Source organism: Triturus cristatus, chromosome 1_2 (assembly GCF_964204655.1).
Source record: "Triturus cristatus chromosome 1_2, aTriCri1.1, whole genome shotgun sequence".
NCBI lineage: Eukaryota > Metazoa > Chordata > Amphibia > Caudata > Salamandridae > Triturus > Triturus cristatus.
Genome location: NC_140580.1, coordinates 381,371,931 through 381,396,273, shown reverse-complemented (window position 1 = coordinate 381,396,273; position 24,343 = coordinate 381,371,931). Strand labels below are relative to the sequence as shown.

Below are 24,343 nucleotides of genomic sequence, written 5' to 3'. Positions count from 1 at the left end.
CATGCCTTAGATGTAATTTTAACAAAATAGGGCACTGAATTCTAAATCAAAGAGTAATGTGACACTTGAAATTTTGGGAACAGCCTTGTAATTGTAATTGTAATTCGATCCCTGCACAAACGCATATTGACACAGAGATTGAAATTACAAATTGTGTTGAGTTTCCCTTTCCTGATAAAGTCCATACCTCCACCAGTTTCCCATGGTACCCATCAGCATATCAAACAAGCTGAAGTATAGAAGGGGAAATTGCCTGGTAAAGACCAGGGCATGCAGATTTTAATGTGAAGAGCATCTAAATCTGCATGTTATGCCCCATATTTAGAGGCCAACCTCATAGTAGAGAATAATTATCACACCTGGTAAATACCAAACTCCAGGATATGGGAATTTTCCGGGTACAATAATTTTCTCCAATTTTCCGGGGCACTCATAATAAGGGCATAGGGCTGTTTTGTTCAAGTTCCATCCCTCACTAATATTAGCAGTGGTCATTTTATCAATACATCAGCTAAGCAGTTCTCTAACTTGTTAACCTAGAACAGTGATGTCACTAATCATTTAATTGACTTATAGTTATAGCAATGACACTGCTTCTGCTATGCAGCTAATGGTGCACTGGCAATTACACGGGTTCTATTACAGTACAACAGAGATATCTTGCTAGCCGGTAGTGCTAACAAATGTCCTGAAATTGTGCAGCAGTGAAGTCACACGCTCTATAAGTCCCATATCATGTCCTATAATTATACAGTATTGAAGCTAAAGATCAGACATTGTGCAGTGGAGATGTCCTAATTACTGGAAATGTATGCAATAATATCACAACCCGCTCTTGTGCACTTGATCTGATTTTAGTCTTACCTATACACGATTGTGCCACGACTCCCGCATTTGTGCGAATGTCATTTCATTAATCGTCTTAATGTGTAGTGGTGACCTCACAAATCATGACATTATGCCATGCTTGTATCACTAGACCTGCAATTATTCTGTATCGATAGTACGCATCCAGTATTTGTGCAGTAGTGATGTCAAGCCTTCAGAAATCATGTAGAGGCAATTTCACTCATCCTGATACGGTGCACTATGGCTGCCCAAGTTTTTTAAGTGTGCAGTAGTGATTTCACAAGTTCCTTCACCGGTCGAGATTGATGTCACAGATCATGTAATTGTAAAGTAGTCCTCTCGCAAGTTCTACAGTTAGACAGTTATAATTTCATAAGTTTGCAGAATTGATGTCATACCTGGAAAAAGAAATGGCTGGCCCCCCCACCAGTGCTTTACATCAACCACGTAGAACATCACCCCAAGCACGAGGAAGGAAAAGCAGCTCATGGTTGTGACGAAAGAGAGAGACCTGCAGAAGGAAAGACAGGCGAGGCATTAGGATCAGCTGCTGCCTGGGATCTCAAAAGTTGCTAGGGTTTTAGGAACATCCTAACTGAGCCCTGCTTACAGGCTGGGTCTTAGCGATGTGCACTACATTCCGCAGCACACTCCAGTTCCGTAATACTATACCAATGAGAACCCTGAAAAGTCACCGTAAAAACCTTCCAATACCACTTCCGGTGCCCAGCCCCACCACCCTCTGAAGTCACCGGGTACTCCCTACAGTGTGATATATAGTTTGTTACACTCCATCCGTTTGTGTAATTTGCATCATTTCATGGGACTCAAATTATGTAAAACGTCAAAAAGCACACCAGCATAAAATTGCACACAATTGTTTGCTCAGAGGACTGTTTCCTGGTAGGCACGTTCAAGCAGGATTTCTTCACCAATCTTGAGTTTTTTGAGTGACTTTTGAACCTGAGGTATATCCTTGCGTTCAATTTACACTCAAGGTACCTTCAAATGAATTTCATGGAATTTACAGATTATTTTGCTTACTTCACCTAACATAATTTAACAAAATACACAATTTCGCACATCCTTACACTAAGGCTTCCTCAGGAAGCAGCAACTTGGTGGCCATATTGGACCCAGGTCAAAAAATATAAAAGTGCCAGTTAATTTACATTGGCGAAGTACGCTTTTGCACTGACATTTTCACCAACAGACCATTGAATATGATGGGAATGATTGTAGTGCTATTGTCTAAACTTGTCCAGCAATGGTATAATTTACATAATCTGGTCTCTGGCTGACTAGGTACTGTGGGGCAACAGAATCCCCACACGAGGCTCTATTGACTAACCTTTTTTTTGCTCCCAGGTGTGAGTTACTCCTGAATTTCTTTGGTAAGTCATATTTGCTCATGGACAAGGGCTTTGTGAATCAAGGGCAAGCTGACCATAGAAAGACCAGCAGAATAGGGTACATTACTGGGTGTTAACCAAAGTAGCATGGCTGCAATTGTTCCTGGTAGGTTTTAGGTAGTCCTGCCACTTTTCGAGTGTTCCCGGAAGTGTGCCCCCAGCAGGGACATGGACCGGAAGAATCTCATGATAAAAAGGTTCACAGGACAACTTATTTTAATTTCCTTTCAGAATGTGAACTGGCACCTTTCTGCTTAAGGTGGAAGTGCAGAATGTAATAAGTTGTGATGCCCTTGTTCTGTACGGGACTATATTTACATTTACAGATTCGGGTCTTCCTTGTAGTTCAGGATTTTACTGCACCTTTTGGGCTATGGAGAGTGCACAATTGCAAAGGAAATAATGGCTCAAATTCCCAGAAACTTTAAATATCGAACAGGTGTTTATAGGAAAATCAGTATTCAGAGTTCTGCCGCAATATCACATTAGGTATTATCGTGGGTGACTTTGGGGACAAATTTACCGATTCAATTCTGGCGCAATTTGCTCCAGCGAAATAGCCTGACATTTGAGATTATATGGAAATATGCACACTGGCGTCCGTTTTTGATTGTTCTTTTCTATTCTTCAGGGGGTCTCTAAGAGGTTTCTCATAATTCATCTGTAATTGCGCACCTTGAATAGCAAATACCACGGTGGGTGTAATTTGCGTAAGGGACCTACGCGGAGAGACACGGAGATGGATCCAATCTCTGCACTCTCCGCATAGCTACGCATAGCTCCGTTAAGCGCCGCCCGCCTCCCGTCCGCAGTATTACATTTTTTTTCAAAGCATTATAAATAAAATTTTAAATAACCTTACCTTATCGGTGGCGTCCCCGGGCTTCCATCCATCTCCATCGCGTCTTCTTCTTGGAACTGCGCATGTGCGGGCGCCCGCGCATGCGCAGTTCCCAGAAGAATACGCGATGGAGACGAATGAAAGCCCGGGGATGCCGCCGATAAGGTAAGGTTATTTAAAATTTCATTTATAATGCTTTTTAAAGTTTTAATACTGCGGGCAGGAGGCGGGCGGGAGGCAGGCGGGTGGCCAACTCCTTCCGCCCGAGTGTGTGGAGATTTGCCTTGTTTCTCTGCCTACATCGCGGAAGGGGCAAATCTCTGCACATTCCATGGGGGAAACGGAGTTATTCGCCCACCCCTAGCAAATATCCTCATTGTTGGTCATGCAGTACCATGCCAGCAGTCTTTACGTGGTTTTAGCTTTAGAGCTCATTTTTCTGTCCCGCCTTGTCTGCCTATGTTGCAATGTCATTGGACTGTCTTGTGCAGTGTGTGATTTTGGCGAGTGTTGCCTGTGTGAGACGTATGTGGGGCATCAGCTACCGTGGTCCTGATGGAGATAGGCTACACAAAGGGCAAACCTGCTCCTGCCCAGAATGCCCTGAAGATGTCTTTCACCTCAGATCTTATTCACTCAACTTAATTGACCTAACTAAAAAGCATGGACAAATCACTTATTAGTTATCCTTTGCTCCATTGTTGTCCAAGGTGAGGCTGGAGAGGCAGTCTAACATGGCCACACTTCTTTAGACCCATGAAAGATTGGGCAGTTGTATTATGGACAGTTAGCAACTCATTTCAAGTGCAGGACTACATTCAAATCCCTTTTGCAGTCAGTCATAATAGCTTTATTCGACAAATAGTCATAAAAGCGGAGTACAATACAAAATATATGACCAAGATATTAAAACTTTTAAAAAGAAACTGCCCATAAAGTTGAAAGTCCATACGCGTATTTGCACTGGGATGAGAATTACAAGTTGTATGATAATTTTCACACCTTTGCAGTTTTGCCCTGATAGATTCTCACAAGTTAAACATGCCAAAGTTTATTTGGGTAAAAGGCACATAAAAAGGAAAAACATGTCGAATTTGTTGTGTAAATTGCCATTCCGGATCTTATGCCTCAATTGTACGTTAAAAACTTAGGAATAGGAATTAATTACCACATGCGGTAGATTCCTCAAGGGGAAGAAGGGATACAGATATTTAGCATTAAAAACATCGCCTTATTCCGCCTAACTTGTACTGTGGGCCTTGCCACAGTTTTTATTAAATTTCTTTTGGGAGAATTATGTGTAGATTGTGTTACAATAGTCGAATTTCTTTGGGAGTAGGATTTTCATTTAGTAAAATGTGCATGGCCTAAGTGAGGGTTGTTTTTGTCACATAAGGAGGTAGAAATCACTGCTCTTGTGTCATCAATGAATTGGGCCTAAATGCATGTGCAAAATCAAACACTACTCTGAGGACCCGAACCAGACTCTAGTAATACAACATCAGATAAGGACATACTACAACAAAACATACCAGATAATAAAGTCGCATATTTGTTCTTTATCGCTTATTTCATTTTTATGCAATCAACCATGTACCACTTGTGTAAGTCCATTACCTACCAATGCTCTAAACGTGCTGTGTGTATGATAACCCCAAATAATCAGCTTGTCAAAACTCCTTGCATGGAATCTGTAAAGGGCCCTCGCTGGACTACCATTTCAAACTCGCGCTTTTTTTTGGTCAGTGTGCGCGCTAGCCTGGAGTCAGAAAAGCACTTACCAGAGGTTTTTATTGACGGGAATAAATCCTTCGTCTCTGGAACACTTGGTTAGGATGGCCGAGAGAATCCCCTGAGGGAATAAAATCAAAGCGTGGGTCAATATGAGGCAATAAGTAAGGTAATGTCTCGCTCAGGGATCGGAGAGAAGGGGGTGGGGGACAGACGGCCATGCCAAGCTCTAAGTGTTTGCATTGATTAGATAATCAAAAGATATATCGCGGGCCTGGAAAGGTGCGCTCGTGCAGGAGGAACCAGGAGCTCTCCCGGACATATCAAACTAAAGATGGCAGCCATACATCAGGAAAGAGCAGACCTGCTTGGTGTAATTACAGAGGCGTGGGGCTATGGAGTGCCAAGAGGTCTTCAGTTACCTCAAACTAGGGTGACCAGATCTTGAGAACCGAAAACCGGGACATTTTGGAAAAATAGAAGGACTACAATTTTTCATCCACTGAATGGAGTAGAATGACAGCTCTCATCAACGTAGGATCACAGAAGATGCATTAACAAAATAAATAAAATGTAATTTCTACAAATAACATCATACCTATTAATTAAAATGATTAGTTATAACAGCTGGTAACTAGCACTGCTTTAGAACACCCAAAAAAGTGCCTCTTACTGTTTTCAGTCGACGCCATCTAAAAACCAGGACAGGACCCAAAATCTGCCATGACACCTGGTGAAAAACCGGGACTAACCAGGCAAATCCAGGACGTCTGGTCACCCTACCTCAAACTCCATTTGCTCTTGTGTAAGGTGTGATCCCGTGCCCTAGTTTTGTGGCCTAAGTGTTTAAGCAGCTTGTCTTCAGCCTGAACTGAAGACCCTTCTCTTGAAGCATCATCTCATCCACATGTAATCCTCTGAATGGGGCGCCCCTAGTGGTAACCCTATGTCCTGTCTCTGTTCCACACTCCCGCTGTACTCCTCCTGTCAACACAAATCTTTGTAAAGTTATTTGCTGATTTGTAGCTAGATTTGTGTTTTTTAAATCCACATACAAAGATAAATTTAAAAAAGTGAGTCATGGTTCTGATGCAAACTTATCGAACCCCTAAAATTTCTCAAGTTATGGTTGTCAATGCACGTAACACATGCTATAACATACTACACCATTGTTTGATTTTGTACGTTTTCCAAATTAGCTTTCTGTGCGTGGTGGATTGCATGAGTAATGGCATGTGTTGTGATCTCTGCTAACCATAATTGTCAAAAAACCTTGGTTAGACGAGTTTGAGTGAGAACCATAAGCTACTTTTTAACTGTTTTTTAAATAATTTTTTTTTTTTATGATTTACTTAATTTTCATCCCGGAAGCCAGGCCATGCCCACAACCTGCTGTAGCTGCACAACCCATGCCCCGAACAGGCTTTGGCTGTGAGCAGTGGGTGTTTGATGCAGGTCCCTGATCTGTGCCCAAGACCCCCTTCGTCACTTAACCCACACTGTGCACTGCATACCATGTACCTTTCAGCCAGGCCTTGCACCCAATCACCTTTGGCTATGTGCAGTTGGGGTCGGATGTAGGGCTTGCCTGTCCTTGCAATGGGATTAATTTGACAGCTACCAAATTTCATGCATATTAATTGGGCAGTGTCAAAGTTATTACTGAATGAAACTCTAATTGCCTTCCCATTTATCGTTGCACCGCCCCTCTAAAGATCTGCTCAAAACTTTAACATAGGCTAAACCTGATAAACATCTGCCAAGTTCTGTGTGGATACATCAAACAGTGCCAAATTTAATTTCAGATGAGTAGTCCCAGAGACGGGCCTGCTTGGAATAGAGAAAGCCAAGAGTAAATTAAACATTATAAGACCCTGCCAAATTTCATGCAGCTCCTACAGACAGTGCCAAAGATACTAGTAAATCAAAAATATTTTGACACCCTTTTTAACTCTTTCCTCCCATTGGATTTGCAAAAAAATGGAAAATCTTCACTGAGTGTAACTTTCTAATTGCCTCCCAGATGTGATGAAGATCTGTCAAACAGTGCTATAGTTATAGGGAAATTTAAAAAAATGTGCCCTGCCCCTTTAACTGAGTGCCGTTGATGGATTGCCACAAAACTTTACATTTTAATTTTTAAAAAAACTTCAAATATTCTGCCAAATTTTGTGCAGATTCATCACATAATACCACTGTTATTAGCTAAGGAAATTTTTTTTTGCCCCTCCTCCGTTTTTGCCTCGGCCACCCTTGGTGGATCTGCACAAATTTAAGATGCTAAAAGAAGGCTAACGTTCCAAGTCCCAGCCAAATTTCATGCATATTTATTAAAGGGTGCCACAGTTATCAGTAAACGAAAACATTTTTGACCCCCCTTTTAACTTTGCTTCACCATTGTGTCTCAATTAAACCGAATATACCTGTCCTGGGTATCATTTGCTAACTACTTACCACACTTGACACACAGGGCCGGACTGGGAACCAAAACCGGCCCTGGCAAACTGCCCAAACGGCCTCCCTGTGGGGATGAGGGGTGCGACCGAGCTGTTTGCAACAGCCGGTTTCGGCCGATTTTGTTATAGGGAGCCGATATTGGCGGCCCACGGTAACAAAATCCGGCCCCCACACTAGCGGCCCACCGAGTGAATGCCCGGTGCCCACTACGGCCAGTCCGGCCCTGTTGACTCAGATTGATTAAACAGTGTCAGAGTTATAATCAAATGAAAGTTTTATTGGATTAGCACAAAACCTGATATATTAACAGAAAACAAACTCTTCCTAGCTTCTGCCAAAAAGTGTGCAGATTGAACACGTTTCAAACTGATTAGCAAATAAACACTTTTTTGCCACCCACCACCCCCTCTTTTAAACTGTGCCCCCCCTTTATGGATATGCACAAATTCAAAATTCGAAAATACTTATATGGTATGACACATGTATATAGATGTGCAGAGTATGATATGGTATAATATAGTATAATTATCATTATTTAGGGAGGAGAGGTGCATTTCCACTCCTTCTCTGCTTTGCCTCTCATCAGTCATTGCCCCTTCCCATATTCAATCAGTGGCGGCTCCGACGCTAAGGCAGAGGACCGTAGCCCCACTGCTTTTCAGCAGTGAAATAAAGGAAAACTAAAATGATAACTTGACATTATTATCATTTTATTTGTTCCTACTGTGGCAGTTTTGCAGGACGGGTCGGGTCTGCTCTTCTCTAAGAGCAGGGGGAGGAGTGGGGGCACTCTGTATGTGTGCATGAATGTTTGGCCGGCTGGCCAAATATTCATGCACACTTTGTATGTTCTCCACCCAGGCTGTATTACACTGCCTGTCTGAGCACCGAACCATAACGCTGCATTGCAGCATTGTGATTGGGTATGGGGAGTCTGGGTGTGCTTCCTGTTCCAGCTGGAGCGAGGAACTACAGAGCAGAGACGCTGAGAGTAAGTGGCTAGAAGGTAAGTTATTTCTTTCTTTTTTATTTTATATCTGCTTCCCACTCGCCACCCACCGTGCCGGCCGCCACTTTATTCAACAATAATATTACATGGCATATTACACTCTACTTTATTCCAGGCAGACTGCCCCAGCTCTGAAAGCAATTCAAAGGCACCAGATTGTTGGAAACAAAAGATTTGGTGCTCTAAAATACAGCCATTAATTTATAATTATGCCATTTTGCACTGTGTACATGGAACGTATTGTGACAGTTGGATGGAGGAATATTTTGTCAGGAACATCGTTTGATATAAACTATTGTGTACTAAAGATTGTTTAAATACATATTGTCCCTTTGGGGGCAGAGTTTCTATTATTATTATTATTATTTATGTTCAAATATCTTTATTGTTATTTAAAAGAGAAAATACATTTATAATAGATTGCAATACAACATAGTATTATTAAATATATATTAGGTTAAAATCAAAGGATTACAGAATCAAAAAATAGATTTCATGTCAAAAGTTAATGAGCTGGGATAAAAAGAAGTATGAACATATCATTAATCAGGCAAGAAAAACACAATTATATGAATGATACCTACTAAGTGATATAAATCAATTCAAATAATATTACAAAACCCATGTGAATGGACTAAACAAGATCAGCATCTTATATGCCATACTGAGGTCACAAAACAGTCATATTGCCTAAAAAATAGGATCCCATAGCAGGAGAAAGCAAAGAAGAAGAAGAAAAGACAGAAAATTGTAAAGAAAAGAAAAAAGAAGGAAGAAAGAGGTAGGGACATCTGCTTCAAAGAAGGAAATAACTTAAGAAGTAGAGTCAAAAGGATATTGAGCAACCCACCCCTGAGATGGCAGATTCATATAATTGTCCAGTGACTGCCAAACATTGCTAGAAATGGATGGCGAGTAATGCTTCTCCTCAACAAAAGGTATGAGCTCCATGGAGGTATGAAACCCATGCCCACCAGGTATGATAAGACAGAAGATGAAAAGATTTCCATTCTGTTAGTATAACTTTAACAGCAATGGAAATAAGTAAATCCAATAATACCAAATCCGTATTGTCAACAGGAAAAGGAATAGCTGTAGCCCATGGGCCCAATAAAATCAAAGGTAAAGAAAGCTCTAATGAAATGTTAAAGATTACTGATAAGCGTTTCCTTATCAAACCCAAATAAGACTGCAAAAGTATACAATCAAAAAACATATGTTGATGAGTGCCTGATTCTAAATTACAATTCTAACAAAGATTAATATCCCGCATTTTCAATTTGTAGAAGCGAGCAGGGGTCCAATGAAGGAGATTTAATGTAAAAAATGTAGATTGAATAAGAGAAGGAGCAATCTTATTGTGTAGGGATAATTTCCAATTAATTGCCAGGTCTCTTGTGAAATATGTTTAAAAATGTAATTGTCAAAATAATGAGACCATTTATCATATGTGATTATAGACTGTGAGGGAAGTGGAGCAGATAAAATGTTATAGATTTTTGATGCAGTATGGCCTGAGCGGGACCACATAGAAAGAAGAGAAACAGTAGCCGAGTCCGTAGAGAGGGATACTTTAGAAAGTGCAACCTTTATTTTCAAAAAAGAGTCAAATTCCATGTTATTCAGATTATACTGCCTAACTAAAAAAGAGAAGGGAAGAGGGTTGTGATTGGAATCATAAAGATCTTTTACCAGTCTGATACCGCTCGCAGCCCACCAAGAAGCAGTGGCAGGATCAATATCAGTAACAATTTTAGGATTGTACCACAGTGAGGACCATCTTGATTTATGGATAGGTTTAGATACTTTTATTGTCAATATGTTTCAGTGCATCGTGTCTAGTATAATACAATGGGAATGATCAGCAACATGCTTAGAGGCCATGAGAAAGGAGGAAGTAGAAAGAGGAGTACACAACCCAAGCTCAAGATAAATCCAAGGGGGTGAATGCTGGGAGTCTGGTAAGAACCAGAGAGCACCTTGAGAGGCTAGAAAGGCGATTTAATACAAATTCCAATCTGGTAGATTACGCCCACCCAGGACAGAGGGTTTTCTAAGGTATTTATAAGCAATTCTAGCTCTCTTATCATTCCACAAAAATGTGGAACTGAGTGAATGAATCTCATGGAAGAAAGAGGAAGAAACTTTATAGGTAACATGGAAGATAAGAAATTAACAATCGGGGTAATCATAATCTTAAGAGTTTGTAGTTATTCTACACCAGGAAATATAATTAGGAGACCAGGAGGACAAAAGATCGTACACTTTAGCTATGATGTGGTATTCATTATAAGAAATAGTATCTGAATGGTCCTTACAAAACCAAATTCCTAAGTACTTAATATGAGACGATTGCCATTTAAAACCCAAGTCGCCCATGTGAGAAGGGAAACACATCGAATTAAGGGGAAACATTTCCGTTTGGTTTGTGTTTAGAGTATATCCAGAAACAAGGGAAAACTCTCTAATAATGTTAGAAATAACAGGAATCGCAGTAGCAATGTCTTCTGAAAAGATAAGAATGTCATCCACATAGGCTGCTGTTTTAAGTGTATGTGAACCAAATTGAAAACCTTTGATACCCTGGTTCAAATTGAGTAGACGACGGAGTGGGTCTATGGACAATAGAAAAAGGAGGGGTGATAAAGGGCACCCTTGTCTAGTGCCCTGACGAAGATTAAAAAAGGTAGACTTAGCCCCATTAACTCTGAGGTTAGCTTTTGGCTGCGTGTAGAGGGACATTACCATATTAATAAAGCAGTTACAGAGGTTATGGGATTCTAGCACTGCTTGTAAAAAAGGCCAAGAGACTTTGTTGAAAGCCTTTTTGGCGTCAAGAGCGATCGCCACCGATAGAAATGCAGAAAGTTTTGCTTTTTCTAAAATGTGACAAAAGGTTCGGATATTATCTCTAGCGAGTCTCCCCTTAACGAAACCAGTTTGGGAATCATGGATAAGACCAGGAATATGAGCTTCTAAGCACTTAGCCAAGATCTTGGCAAAATTTTAGCTTACATATTTAATAATGAGATTGGACAGAAATATTTAGGGTCAGCATGATCTTTGCCATCTTTCGGCATCACGACAATAGTAGCTTCAGGAGATGAACCAGAAACCTTGCCAGAAATGAGAAAATTATCAAAAACTTCATTAAGATATTTGATTATTGAGGAAGAAAATGTTTTATAAAAGGCAATAGGGTACCCATCTGGCCCTGGAGCCTTCCCCAACCGAGTAGCCTTAATAGCCAGAATTATCTCGTCAGACTCAATAGATTTGCCCAATTCAATCATATCGGAATGCGAAATAGTATTAGTAGGAATCAAATTCAGAAACTGCTGACAAGCAGATATGTTGCATTGATATTTAGGAGAGTATAATTTTTCATAAAAATCATGGAAGACTTCAAGTATTTCTTGAGTATGGAATTTCTTTGAACCATTTTTATTGTTAATATAAGAGATCTGGGCAGCTTTAATGTTCGTTTTTTTGATATTTTAATGTGGCAGCCAATAACTTACCCGCTCTATTTCGTAATAACAAGTGTCGCGATTTCTGAGTGTGTACACCAATATAAGCTCTTTTAATTACAATAGAATTGAAAGCATATTTCAAATGCTTGATATCCTGTAGGAGAGACTTATCATTAGAGTGTCTATATAGCACCTCTTTAAGTTTAGTCTTGTCCCCCAAAGACTGCAGCGACTCTCTGATGTCACTGTTTCTTTTTGAATTTTTTTTAATATTATGACCTCGAATAGTGCATTTAAATGCATCCCAAAGAACTATTGGAGAATTCACCGAAGACTCATTATCGTTGAAAAAATTATCAATCTCCTCATTGAGCTCTTAAACTTCATCTTTATCGTCCAAAATTTCTGTATTAAGACGCCAATTACGGGGGGCTCTCGTATCTGTAAGACAGGGATGGTCAAGGAAACCGCTGTGTGATCAGAAACAACTATTGGATGGATCATAACATTAATAGTATGCTTTAAAAGAGCAGCATCAACTAAAAGATAATCGATACGAAAAAAGCTAGAATGTGGAGAGGAGAAAAACATGAAATCACTACCTGTAGGATTATGCAATCTCCAAGCATCAACAAGCTGGTGAGATGAACACATATTAAGCATCTGGTTATGCAACCTAGGAGGATGAAATTTAAAAGCAGAATGTATATCTAAAATAGGATCCAAGGGTAAATTAAAATCACCACCAACAATTGTTCTAGCATTCTGAGGAATATCAGAAAGTTTTTTATTTATGAAACGCCAAAAAAGAGGATCATCGATGTTAGTAGCATATAAATTCATGATATATACATCATCTGAACCATTGGACAAACGAGTAAGTAGCCATCTGCCATTTGTATCATGCTCAGCAGTAACAATAGATAACCAGAATTTTTGGAAATCAGAGTAACCACCCCATTCTTTTTACCAGAGACTTCGGAGCAAGTAACAACAAGAACCCATTCCTTCTGCATAAGAAGAGCTTCTTTAAAAGTAATCTTAGTCTCCTGAAGTAGATCAACATCGCCAGATAAACTTTTGCAATAGTCTAAGATCTTGACCTTTTTAACAGGGTGATTCAACCCATGAACATTAAGTGAGATTACATTTAAACCAGACATAGATAAATATAAACAACACAAGTAAAAGCAGCTGATAAAGAAGACAAAGGAGAACCCAAAAGAACATCAGGTATAGGGGTAGAAGGAAAGCTATGAAATAGATAAAATACACCGAAGCAGATGTCCCAAGAGTAGGAAAAATAGGAGGGAAGAAAGAAAAGACTAGAAAGAATAAAAGAAAGAACAAAAGTACTCCAAAGAAAGAGGGAGCATTAAAAAAGAATATCCCCTCCAGAGGATGTCTGTAATAGACACGTTGCATGGGGGAAAAAACGTAGAGGAGCAACATTAGAGGCCATCAACCACGATGTAGACAGCTCAACAATAAATATTTAATTAAGCGACAAAATAAGTGCATAAGTATCAATGTGTTCTATACTATCAATAATCCATCAATAAGAATAAATAACACAAGATCCAAAAAATATATAACAGATTTGATCATAGATAAACCTATTAATATATCTTAAATAGAAAAATGAGAATATAAAAACAGATATATATCCAATTAGGTAATTATGAATAACAATATAAGGCAATATAAATAACAATCTAAGACTTAATAAATACTAATATGTAGTGTAATAAATAACAATCTGTGGCAATATAAATATCAATATCAAACATATAAATCTCAGTCTAGAATATTATAAACTAATCCATTAGGTTAATATAATATATATCAAACAGAATGTAAAGAGAAATTACTAGATACTACAGAATTGATAGCATTCAGGAATACATTGACATATTTAAAGTATTATGAAAGTTAAGAAGTAGATAGTATATTCTACAATAGGTGTAATTCATAACTTGGGAAACATATATAATGAAAGAAAAAAATCAAATTAACAAACAAGTACATAGATACACATTAAACATACAGCCCAAAATGTATAACATAACTTAAAAATACATTAGTGGACAAAAGTACAAATGAATAGAAAATACATATCTTAACACCAACGAAAAATACAATAATCGAGCAAGGTAGAAAGGACTTGTATAAAAAGTGAACGAGCAAAGAAAAGGAAAAGAAAGTGGGAGGTAAAAGAAGAGATACTTACTTTATCATAAAAGTAATGAGAAAGAAAAGCAATAAAAAAGAATTATCTAGAACGTTAATACATCAAAAAAACTTCAACAATATGGGCTAAGAAAAATGCCCACAAAAAAAAGGAGGAGCAAGTAGGAAATAGGTACAAAGTTGGAATAAGTCAGAGAAATAAAACAAGACGATAAGAAAGATAGGGAAAAGGAGAAAAATAAGGATACATTAACCGACTTTACCTAACAAAATAGTGCCGGAATAGCACCAGAAATATGCAAAAAGAACCTGTAACAGGATCAGTTACAAAAGAATGTATTGTCCCTTTGGGTGCAGAGTTTCTATTATGAACTCCAAAGGAGCAAAATTCTTTTAATGATATTTAGCAATAATGTTTTTGTCAGACGATATTCTGATACGAGACCACTGTGACAACACAGGATCATCATGGAACGTGTCCCCTCCAAGAGAGCACAATGCTTCAAATGAAGGGTTTTGAATGTCACATTACTTTTGAAAATTGAATTCTGATTAGCTATTTTGACAATAAATTCGGGTTGAGTCTTTGGGTGCTTGAAGTGTATTAAAGAGTAAGTTTGGGCTGTGTTTAGATGCTGTTGACTGGTGAAGAACTGGACAGCTACTTACAACTGGACAACTGGAGAGAAGATTAATTCCTGTTTGCATGGACAAATGAAGCCATAGCTAAGGATGTAATATTGAATATCAATTAGATATTTGTACATAATTGGGCCTTCTATGTACTGAATTGAAATTGCATATTTTAAAGCTGACTGCTTTGATATATCAATATGATTGGGCACTGAATTCCAATTGGGCCTGTGATTGGTGAGATAGACAGAGTTTCTCAGAGCAGCTTCACATGGATTACATCTGTCTGGTGGCATTTAGCCACAGCAATGCAGCTGCCATGCAGTAGCAGCTGCTACTGAGCAGTAGTGGTGGACGGTAAGAGGGGGGGGGGGGTTAAAAAAAAGGAAATAAAAGTGGCAAAAAAATAAAACGCACTTACCTTCCCGTTGGCCGTTTTCCTACATCTTTGTCCTCTTCAGGTCAACAAACCAGGAAGCATCCAGACTCCCAACTCCCTTGACCAATCACAACGCTTAAGATTGGTCTGAGCACCGTGGTTCGGCGCTTAGCCAGGGAATCGGAAGCTGGGCATGTTCCCCATTGGGTTGTACAACACAGCCCGGTGGAGAACATGCCAAGTGAGCATGATGGTATGGCTGACCCGCAAGAGCCCTTCTGCGCACTTAGGAGAGTGCCACCACTCCTTTCCCTGCTCTGCGGGAAGCACAGCCCCACCCTGCCCGCACCGGCTTTACATAGCCAATAATTAAAAATATAATGATAATAACATTGTTTTTTTAACATTCTTTTTTATTGATCGTGCTCAGTAATCAACATTTTAGTTACATACTATTGAATTTAATTTACAAGTTATACAATTGTCCACCTTTGCGTTTTCAAATAGGCAAATACACCGAAGCTTCGTTCATAGGCCCCCCCTTGCCCTCCCCATCTTCACCAACCCACTATATGCCTTGATATGTTCGCCAGGGCCCCCAGACTTATTCCCTCTTCTTCGGGCAACCTCTGCTTAGGTAGATCTTATGTTCTGCTTTCTGACACCAAGATAATAACATTGTTTTTATCATTTTAGTTTTTCTTGTGGAGTGACGCTGCTCTGCCTTAGCGGAGGAGCCGCCACTGATGCCATGGCGGGTCCTCAAGTTTGCTCAGCCCAGCAATCTAAGAAGCAATTCAGGTACCAAGGGCAAACAGAGACTAGTTGTTCCGTTTGAGTCCATTTATCTCCTCTGCCCTGGGACCTTCCTACTGTTTCACCCAAAACTGAACTCTTATTCCTTTGCCCTTGACACTCATGACAGCGAGGCAGACCAGTCCAAGGCTTACTCAGGAAGAAGTTGATGGTATAACACAGCGAGTCGCGAAATACCCTGTACTAAATCAGTATCAAATCAGTGCTATATTTGAGTAAAAAAAGTACTTTATTCTTCCAAAGAAAGCCAGACTGCATAGAGAAATATGGCAGTGCTAAACTCTGCCTTTTTATGTACAAGAGCATAGGCAATGTTTCACAGTAGACTTGCAATAACATAGCATTCTGCCTAATGTCTTTGATTTTAAGGTCTGTGCATATACATTCAGTGCACTCTGTGATGAACAGCAAGCAAATGAGGGTTGACATCGGGGTCTCACTAATCCCACTCTTGCTGTGTTTCTTGGGTGATTGTAACCTTTAACCACTGTGATGTGGATCAGTTTGGGGGAACACTGCCCTTACAGCTGCCTTTTCATTCCCTTTGCCCTGCCTTTTCGATGTGCACGTGACAGTTTTGCACAGAGGCACCATGGGAGGCAGAAATGTTCATGATTGGGTGTAGCAGCTGACACAAGACCAATCACACTTACCAAAACAAGGGGAGAGCCTACAGTTAGGTTAGTTTGAAGGGACAATTCTACCTGCAGGTGTGATAGCAGTCTGTAGGGGGATTAGAGCTGTCCTATGGAGCCCACCTTCCAGGATCCTAGTAGTTATGAAGGCAAATGTCACGAAGATGCACTTTGCCGCAAGGGCTACTTTGAGTCTTAGAACTCAAAACCGTGAATTGTGGTTTCGGCTTTTATGTGATGTGCACATTGTGGAACAGTTAGGGTAACCAACGAGCTCTCAATGTCTTTCAGGACAGTGGGACTCCCACACACAGGTGTCACCATGGTACTGAGCATGATCGGCTTACTATTGTGGGGCAAGATGTTTGAAGACACAGTGGAAGAAACCCTGAAAAACTCCAGGGAAATGGCAGAGGGCCAGGACAACCATAGACTTAGATAGGTGCAGGAAGGGGCAAGTTGAATGTACAGGGCTGCAGCAGCTTGCTGGAGTATTCCACAGCACAGTTCCTCTCCTTGGTGCTCATATGCTGTTGTTCTCAGGTGATCCGGTTTAGTCTTTCTTTGGTCAGCTGCTTTCTCACTCAGGCAGATGGGTTTTGAGCTCCTTCAAGCAGCTTCCTCCTCCAGAGGTGCCTCCAGTACTTCTTGTGCAGCAACGGGGGTCAGGTTCCTCTCTTGCGGCTGCTCTGCACATCCAACAGGACTCCTTTCATTCCAGCTTATATCTCGTAACATAGCTGCGACCCTGCCAGGTGTCATGTGGGCAGTCAGTGAGAAATTCCTGGAGTGGAGACTTGGGGTGCCTGTCTCATCATGTTATCATTTTTTAGTGTTTGTGGATTTCACAGGTTCGTTTCGGGAGCTGGTTCCAGGCACTTCCTGCCATTTCGTGAATTGCTCCTAGACTAATCGAACACAGTCTTTTCTCTTCATTGTCAGTAGGAAGGAGGTTGGGGCTGGGAGCTCCTTGTCAGAGAAATCTAAAACAAAGACACAAATCAGAGAGAAGTTTCTTCACTCAGCTACCTCTGAACCTGCAGGGGGTAACACCTCTGGACAAAATGGTGCAGGAAATGAACAGATGCTAAGGGCCAGATTTACTGAGACTTTTCAATGTCCTTGTGTCGCACAAGGTGACGGACCTTCAATGCAGAAGTTTCAGTAAGATTTACAGAGCCACGCAAGGGGCGATTTGACCCGTCTTATGTGACTTTGTCTGGAAATGTAACTTTATGTTACATTTCATGCTGGTAGGCACTCCATGTGTGGAGCATGGGTGTTCGGGTGCACCCACCTATGACTTTAACATAATTCCAGATTTACAAAAGTTTGTAAACCTGGCATGCGGCAAATTGGCACGCCTATGAGAAAGTGGGGTAACGAGGAGAAAAATCTTTTTTCCTCCTCATTATTTTCACTTTCTTTGCGTGATGCATTCTGCATCACACATAGTGAGAGGAAAATGCCTCTTTGGATTGTTTTTAAGCCAGGACGTATCCATTCCTGCACAAAAACCACCCTGCCATAACACTAGTACCCTTGAACTATAGTCCAAGGGTGCCTGCGTTGGTGCTAGGCAGCGCACAGTGTACCAATATTTGGAGAGAACAGAAATGCTCCATATCTTTGCCAAATATAGATCATCTCTGCCTTCTCCCTTTCATGCAATCCAGCTCAGCAAGTTCCCTTGCTGTATTGCAAAAAATATTACTGAGTGTGCCCCTAACGCTACTTCAGTGAGGCTGTCTGTCCTCCAAACTCCAACACCCTAGACACATTTATCTTAAAGGCCCTCATGAATGTTGGTGGAAGGGTGGAACGGGCAGGCAATGCAACGGAGGAGGTGGGCAAACAATACCAGGATGGCAGGAGGAGGGAGAAAGCAAGCTACACCATGGACAGCAGGATAAAGGAAGGAGCAAAAAATGTACTCCACGGACTGCGTGAGGAGGGTGGAGTGAGACAGGGCGAGCATCGATGGGGACGGAATGAAGCAAGCCAAACCACAAAGAGCAGGAGGAGGGTGAAAGGGTGAAGAGACAAGCAAGGACGTAAAGCAGAAGGGAGGGACTGCAAGCACATACACTTTTTTTTAATTGGTTTAATTAGTTTTCAACATGAACAAAAAAGTAGTAAATAGTTAAATATTATTACAGGTAGTATAACATCCCCCTATCTTGGAAAAAACAAATGTAATACTGATACAGCAAATAGAAAAACAAAAATAAAATAACCTAAACCCAAAAAATGGAATCGGCAGATTGATCCTGTGCTTTCATGAAAGTAGTACATACCCTGGAAAGGTGAATGAACGTGAGGAGTATTACAGGTAAAAATATGGTGAGTAGTCCATACATAACAACAACCACATAACATCTACAGGCTAGTCAGAAGTACTTATACACATACTTCTGAGGAAGGACACCCCTTTATCAATGACCTGTCCATGGGTCACCCTTTGGAGCACCAGGAGGCAGTATCCGTCGCAGCAGTATCATCCCACTTAACCCATCTCCATGTGGTATCGGAAAAAGAGCCCATCACCCAACCATTCCTCACAATCTCCTGTAGATCCTCCCATGCAAGCACTCAATGCCCTGAGCATAAAATACAGGGAGGACAATCATCGTTTTTTGCTTTGATTTTCCCAACATGTTCGTCCCAGCAAGTTCCTCCCCCTGTAATCGTGCCCTAAAAATGGATTTGTGTAAAGAAGTCTGATTCAGCATGAGACCATGTCAACAGTGTCCACAGCCAACCCTTGATGTCTGGTGCTACAGGTGCCTTCCATTGCATGGCAATGTGACATTTAAACAGGATAACTGTCAGGTCTATACATTTATGCATGCACTTGTCCCCTTTCACCCTGTTGCAAACCCCGGCACAGAAGATTCAGGAGTGATGGTAGTATGACAAGGCACAGCAGATGGAGCTAGCACAAGTCGCTTGCAGGACTTCTCGGAGAGAAATTCTATTCTGCCCGTCCCCCGACGGAGCACAAATGCCACGAATATGAGTTACAGGTGCAACTCACCTATAACTTGCTAATGTGATAATAGGCGCACTTGAGAAGAAGGGTAAGTGCATTACTTAGCGACACACGACACAAAATAGTCCCTATAATTTAGAAAGCGAGCTATCACTGGCTGCAGATGGTCCCCAGGAAGTGGCAGCCTGTCCGGTATGTGGTTTGCTCACTCCAAAGAAAATAATGTTGGTATCTTTCCCTCTAGGACCGTTGTCATCAGCCAGTCCTTCAGAAACAGTTCCACATTAGGACCCTCAGAGCATTCGGGCAATCCAAGAAAACAAACATTATTCAGCCAAAAGTGGCCCTCACATCTTCCGCCCTTTGGTGAAAAGAACTGACTTCCGTCTGCAGCTCCTGTATTTAGGACTGGAGGGTCTGGAGGGTCTGATGGTTAGGCCGCCTGAAGGTTAAAGCTGATTCTGTATCATCTAACCTTTCTGCCAGCGTACCATGATCCACCCTGAGCAGATTAACATCTAGCGAGACAGTGCCAATCTTGGCCTCCAAGGGGTTATTTGTGTCTAAAATAGCCTGAAGAACCTTGTCGAACTGAGCAGATTGACTGCAGAGAGTGACATCGAGGCAGGCCATTGCCTCCATGTTTGGACCCGGGAATGCCACAAGTGGTGCGGGCTCTGGGAGCTCCTGGCTCTGATGCTCGGTCACCTTGGGCCTTACCATCATTACGAGTAGAGCCAGCGGTGCACAACAGGTCCTTGGAGTGCTCAACAACCCCACACGGTTGTAGCCAAGCGCCAAGGCGGCAAATGGCTCCCCCCAATTCGCCAGGTCAGTTGAGAGATGCCCCCGCAGCACCCTCACTCACTACAAGGTGCAAAGTAGGCAGGCCACAACCGGAGAAGGACCAGACACACCAGAAATGGGATGCAGCAAAGCAAGGATGCATCGTATGGCATCCGCCAGCTTGTCACCAGCCAGTGCCCTGAGTTTCAGCGGCAAGGCAGTGCGGGCATAGTCAGTAAACATCCAGGGTACAGGTCACCATGGCAGTCTCCAAGCACTAGGGTGTACATACGAGGAAGACATTAGAGACTAAATGGAGCCTTGGCCCTGGCACAGCCACCCATTGCACTCTGCACAGCCCCCAAAAGACCGTCATCATGCAGGACCCCAAAACCCTCAATGGGCCCCAATGCACAGCCCCAGTAGTAATCACAGGACCAGAAATCCACTCAGGGACAGTCCCATGCCATGCAGATGGCCCACATGCGAGACACCAGGCTGGTCTCCAAGTTCATGGCAGCCAAGAAAATCCCCAGCAACCATGTGCGAGCAAAAGGCAAAGCGCCACCACAAATGGACAGTGTGAGGGAAGGAATTCAACCTCTAATGCACCCGTGCCAAGTAGGGTGCAGGCTCAGGCCCATACAGTCCCGGCCAGTATCCTAGTCAATGAGGTAATTCTTTTTATGTTATTATATAATTATTTTCCAGCACTCACTGGAGGCCCCTGTCTGCCGCCCGGTGATTCGCCCCCACTTACTCTTACCCCCTCGGTACACAGAGCTGGAAACAGGCATAGGCATCGACCTCCTATGCCGTCTTAAAGAGTGTAACTGCTCAGAGGTGTCAACCTCTAGCTCTGCTCCCAGTCACAGGATCCCTTGAGGGCCGCCCAGAAGCGAGCTCTGCATCTTGGGTCAATGCTGCCTGGAATATCGGCTCGAGGTGCAGATTGCGGTGCCCCCAGGTGCCCAAAAGCAATGAGGTTGCGTCCCCTCCGCTTTGGTCGCAGCCACAAGTAGGACCCAGGCCTGGTAAAATCGGGCGGTCCGGCACCTCCCAGCTGAAACAGGTAATTGGAGCCAAGGCTAATTGTGCCACAGTCCAACGTCACCAACTGCTGGGGGTAGAAACAGCTCAGATCTGGCTAAGGGTTTCAGGAGTGCTGGCGGGCCCGGGACAGAGCTCAGCAAAGCACATCCATAACGGTTGCCATCTTGCCCATGCCCCCCAACGCATACATTAATATGGAGTGCATTAAATAAAATAAAAAAGTACCTCCGGAATGATACAGGCCACGGACGGGAAGCTGTACTTGGTCCATGCCCACAAAATATACAAAAACAAGAGGAAAGAGTGTAAGCAAAATGCGCTGACCCATGAGAAGCAAGGACATGAGAGTGACGTAGAAGCCAACCAATAAGAAGTAAAGTCTACGCCCTAGTTCGTTTTTTTTTATTTACAAAAGATCTCGCAAGCAACAGCACATGCGCTGACTCAGGCAAGACATACAAATGAAGCAGGATAAGGTGCATTACACAAACCATGAGTGCTGGGAGGCAGGCTACAATCAGCACATGTAATAGAAGCTAAATTAAACTTGAAATTGTGCACATCTACACAAGAAAGAGGGTTTGACTGATCCATTTGTCTGCATTGATTGTAATACCTGCCCAGGGCTTTAATGTCATATAATGTTTTATTGGTTTTTGTCTAACACTTTAAGCCACTAGTGCGTTATGCAGTAGAAGTAACAGTGGAGCAAAACAAAAACTGAGGAACCAGAAAGAGCATGAGAAAGGAGTTTTGTAAATGGAATGATCTTTTCCAAAATGGAGCAGCAGTGGGTAGCTTAAGTGTCTGGTAGACAATGAAAGGCAGAAGAAGAAACAAGACTTCAGAAGTGGGAATAGCAGATGGAAGGGAGCAGAAATCTTGGGAGGGATCAAACAGATTGAAATCAGGGCTTGAAGGAGAGTTAGGACCACAGTGGACTGTTAGAGAGAGGCAAGTGGAAGACAGGGAGATACACGACCCAACACACAGAGGTTGATGTACACTAGAAAACAAACATACAAACAAACATACAGACTTAAACAATACAGAGAGGAACAGCACGTAACCGGCAAACAGAGGAGAAGGGGCAAGAAAAAAGAGAGGGATATATGGATCGATGCTGGGCAAATTGATGCTGTCTTCACTTCCAATTAATCATTTTCCCTTCTGCTGGCAAAATCACGTTTGAGTTGGAGGAACAAGTGGTGTCACTTCTTATTCAGTCAATGACCACTCTTTGCAGAAATTACTACTACTGGGTGACAGAATAAGTCAGCCTCCATGCCATTCAATGCTTACCCTCTTTGGGATCCTAAGCAGTTGGTATTAATGCAGTGCTTGCTCTATCCTTTGCATGTTTGTTATAAACACACATAGGCAGAAGTGGAATTCAGTTTGCTCATTCATTTTATATAAACAAATAACACTGTTTGGTTTGCCAGATCACGTCTTGTATGTCAAATGTTTCATACCTTGCAAGGGTCTTCTCATTACAAATCTTTACTGTACCATGTGTTCCTTCAATTGATGCAAAGACTACAAGTCCCAGAATACAATAATTTGTGCAATAAAATCTGGATGCCAGAAAATTATGCCCAGCATGAATGCCCAGCATGAAGGGAGCAAGCTATATACATAATCATGCTTTCAAACATATTAAATATGTATTGCCATTTGGCAACAACACAGAAGAAATCCAACTCCACACACGTTATTTTCTGTTATTTTATGGCACTAAGCATATTGGTGCCTTTTGTGTCTTGCTTTTGTGTCCCCGCTCTAAAATGAATTAAAGGTGTTTCTTTTACTGTGTTTGGTTATTGTAGGAAAGTGGAATGATATATGGTACGGCTGGGTAGCCTTATCATGTAATATTATCATAATACCCCAAAGATGGTCCTTGGATTCACGCTAATAAATCTTTAGCTCAGTCCTGGTAGAGTGGCAAAGAGCAGTCAGGCTTTAATAGAGGAAAATGTGATAAGCATTTCAAGGCCATATTCACAAGAACGTGTGATAACTACCGCCAGAGTAAATTATCGGCAAAAAGTTAGCAATGCCTAACCCCGATTTCTTTTACCATGACAGCGTGGAACTCACAAGCCCGCGCTACATGGCGATAATTACAGTGAACGGCAGAGAAAATAGGCGACAACAACAGCGCAATGGCGATAGTTATTCCTGCGTTAGCAGGCGATAGCTGTGGATCGGCACATCACCGCCAGATAACTCACCTTTCTCAACCCAGGCGATATCGCTTTGCGAACATGGCCCTACAAATATAAGGATGTGAGGGTCAGGATGTCAAGTGAATAATAAATTCAGGAGACATTGTCTGGTTCTTTTAACTTTTGTCATGCAGCCTGAAAGACTACTGTGACAACAGAGGCCCTTTCCCCGACCTCTGTAACCCCGCTCTATTGAAAGGCCCTGCCAGCCAGCACCTACAAGTGATTGATGGACATGTATTCACGGGTGAATGCTGAGGGGTTGGCATGTAATTAAAAAAATATGGTGGGGGGCTGAGGGTGGTGGCGGTGGGTGTTGTGATCCTCATGGGTATCGGAGCTGCATGATCCTTGTATCCATGGCATCTGTGGGTCTTCAGGTGTGGCTCCTGCTTAGCACCAGCAAAAGGCAGGTGTAAAATCCCTGGTGCTACCGCAGTTTATCCCCTGTTTATGCTTCGCAGATCTGGCAGTTCGTTGTGAATGTGGTGTTGTGGTTTTCTCGTGTGTTTTTGCACGAGAAGGCCTACTCTGCATCTCATTAGTGTTAGTTGGGGTGTCCACCGTGGAGATAATTTGGGGGCAGTTATTGCGCGAATACTGGTGATGTCTGCAGTTTGCACCAGCTTGTGAATGGGGTGTTAAATTTATCTCCACTTTTGCAGTGTTAAGGTGGAGATAAATCGGAGTTAACTCCTTGTGAATATGCCCCTCCGAGTACTAACACAGACAGTAAGTAATTGACTCGCCTTAAGAGAAATCCAACACCAATTTATAAAAATAGAGAGTATTTTTATCTTAATTAAGACATCAAAACAAACAGAATTGCATACATATTACCGGATTTATCAATTTT

At 41.8% G+C, this 24,343-nt stretch overlaps 1 protein-coding gene across 1 annotated transcript in view; it reads right to left on the bottom strand.

Annotated features, from left to right (window-relative positions):
- The window catches only part of LOC146867398 (heparan-alpha-glucosaminide N-acetyltransferase-like), a 1,041,362-nt gene that overhangs the window by 7,247 nt on the left and 1,009,772 nt on the right, over positions 1-24,343 (bottom strand). The window contains exons 16-17 of the mRNA XM_085605125.1: positions 4,884-4,954; positions 1,248-1,360 (exon numbers count right to left, since the gene is read on the bottom strand). Of these exons, the coding sequence (XP_085461251.1) occupies positions 1,248-1,360; positions 4,884-4,954 (184 nt within the window). The remainder of the gene's footprint in view (positions 1-1,247; positions 1,361-4,883; positions 4,955-24,343) is intronic.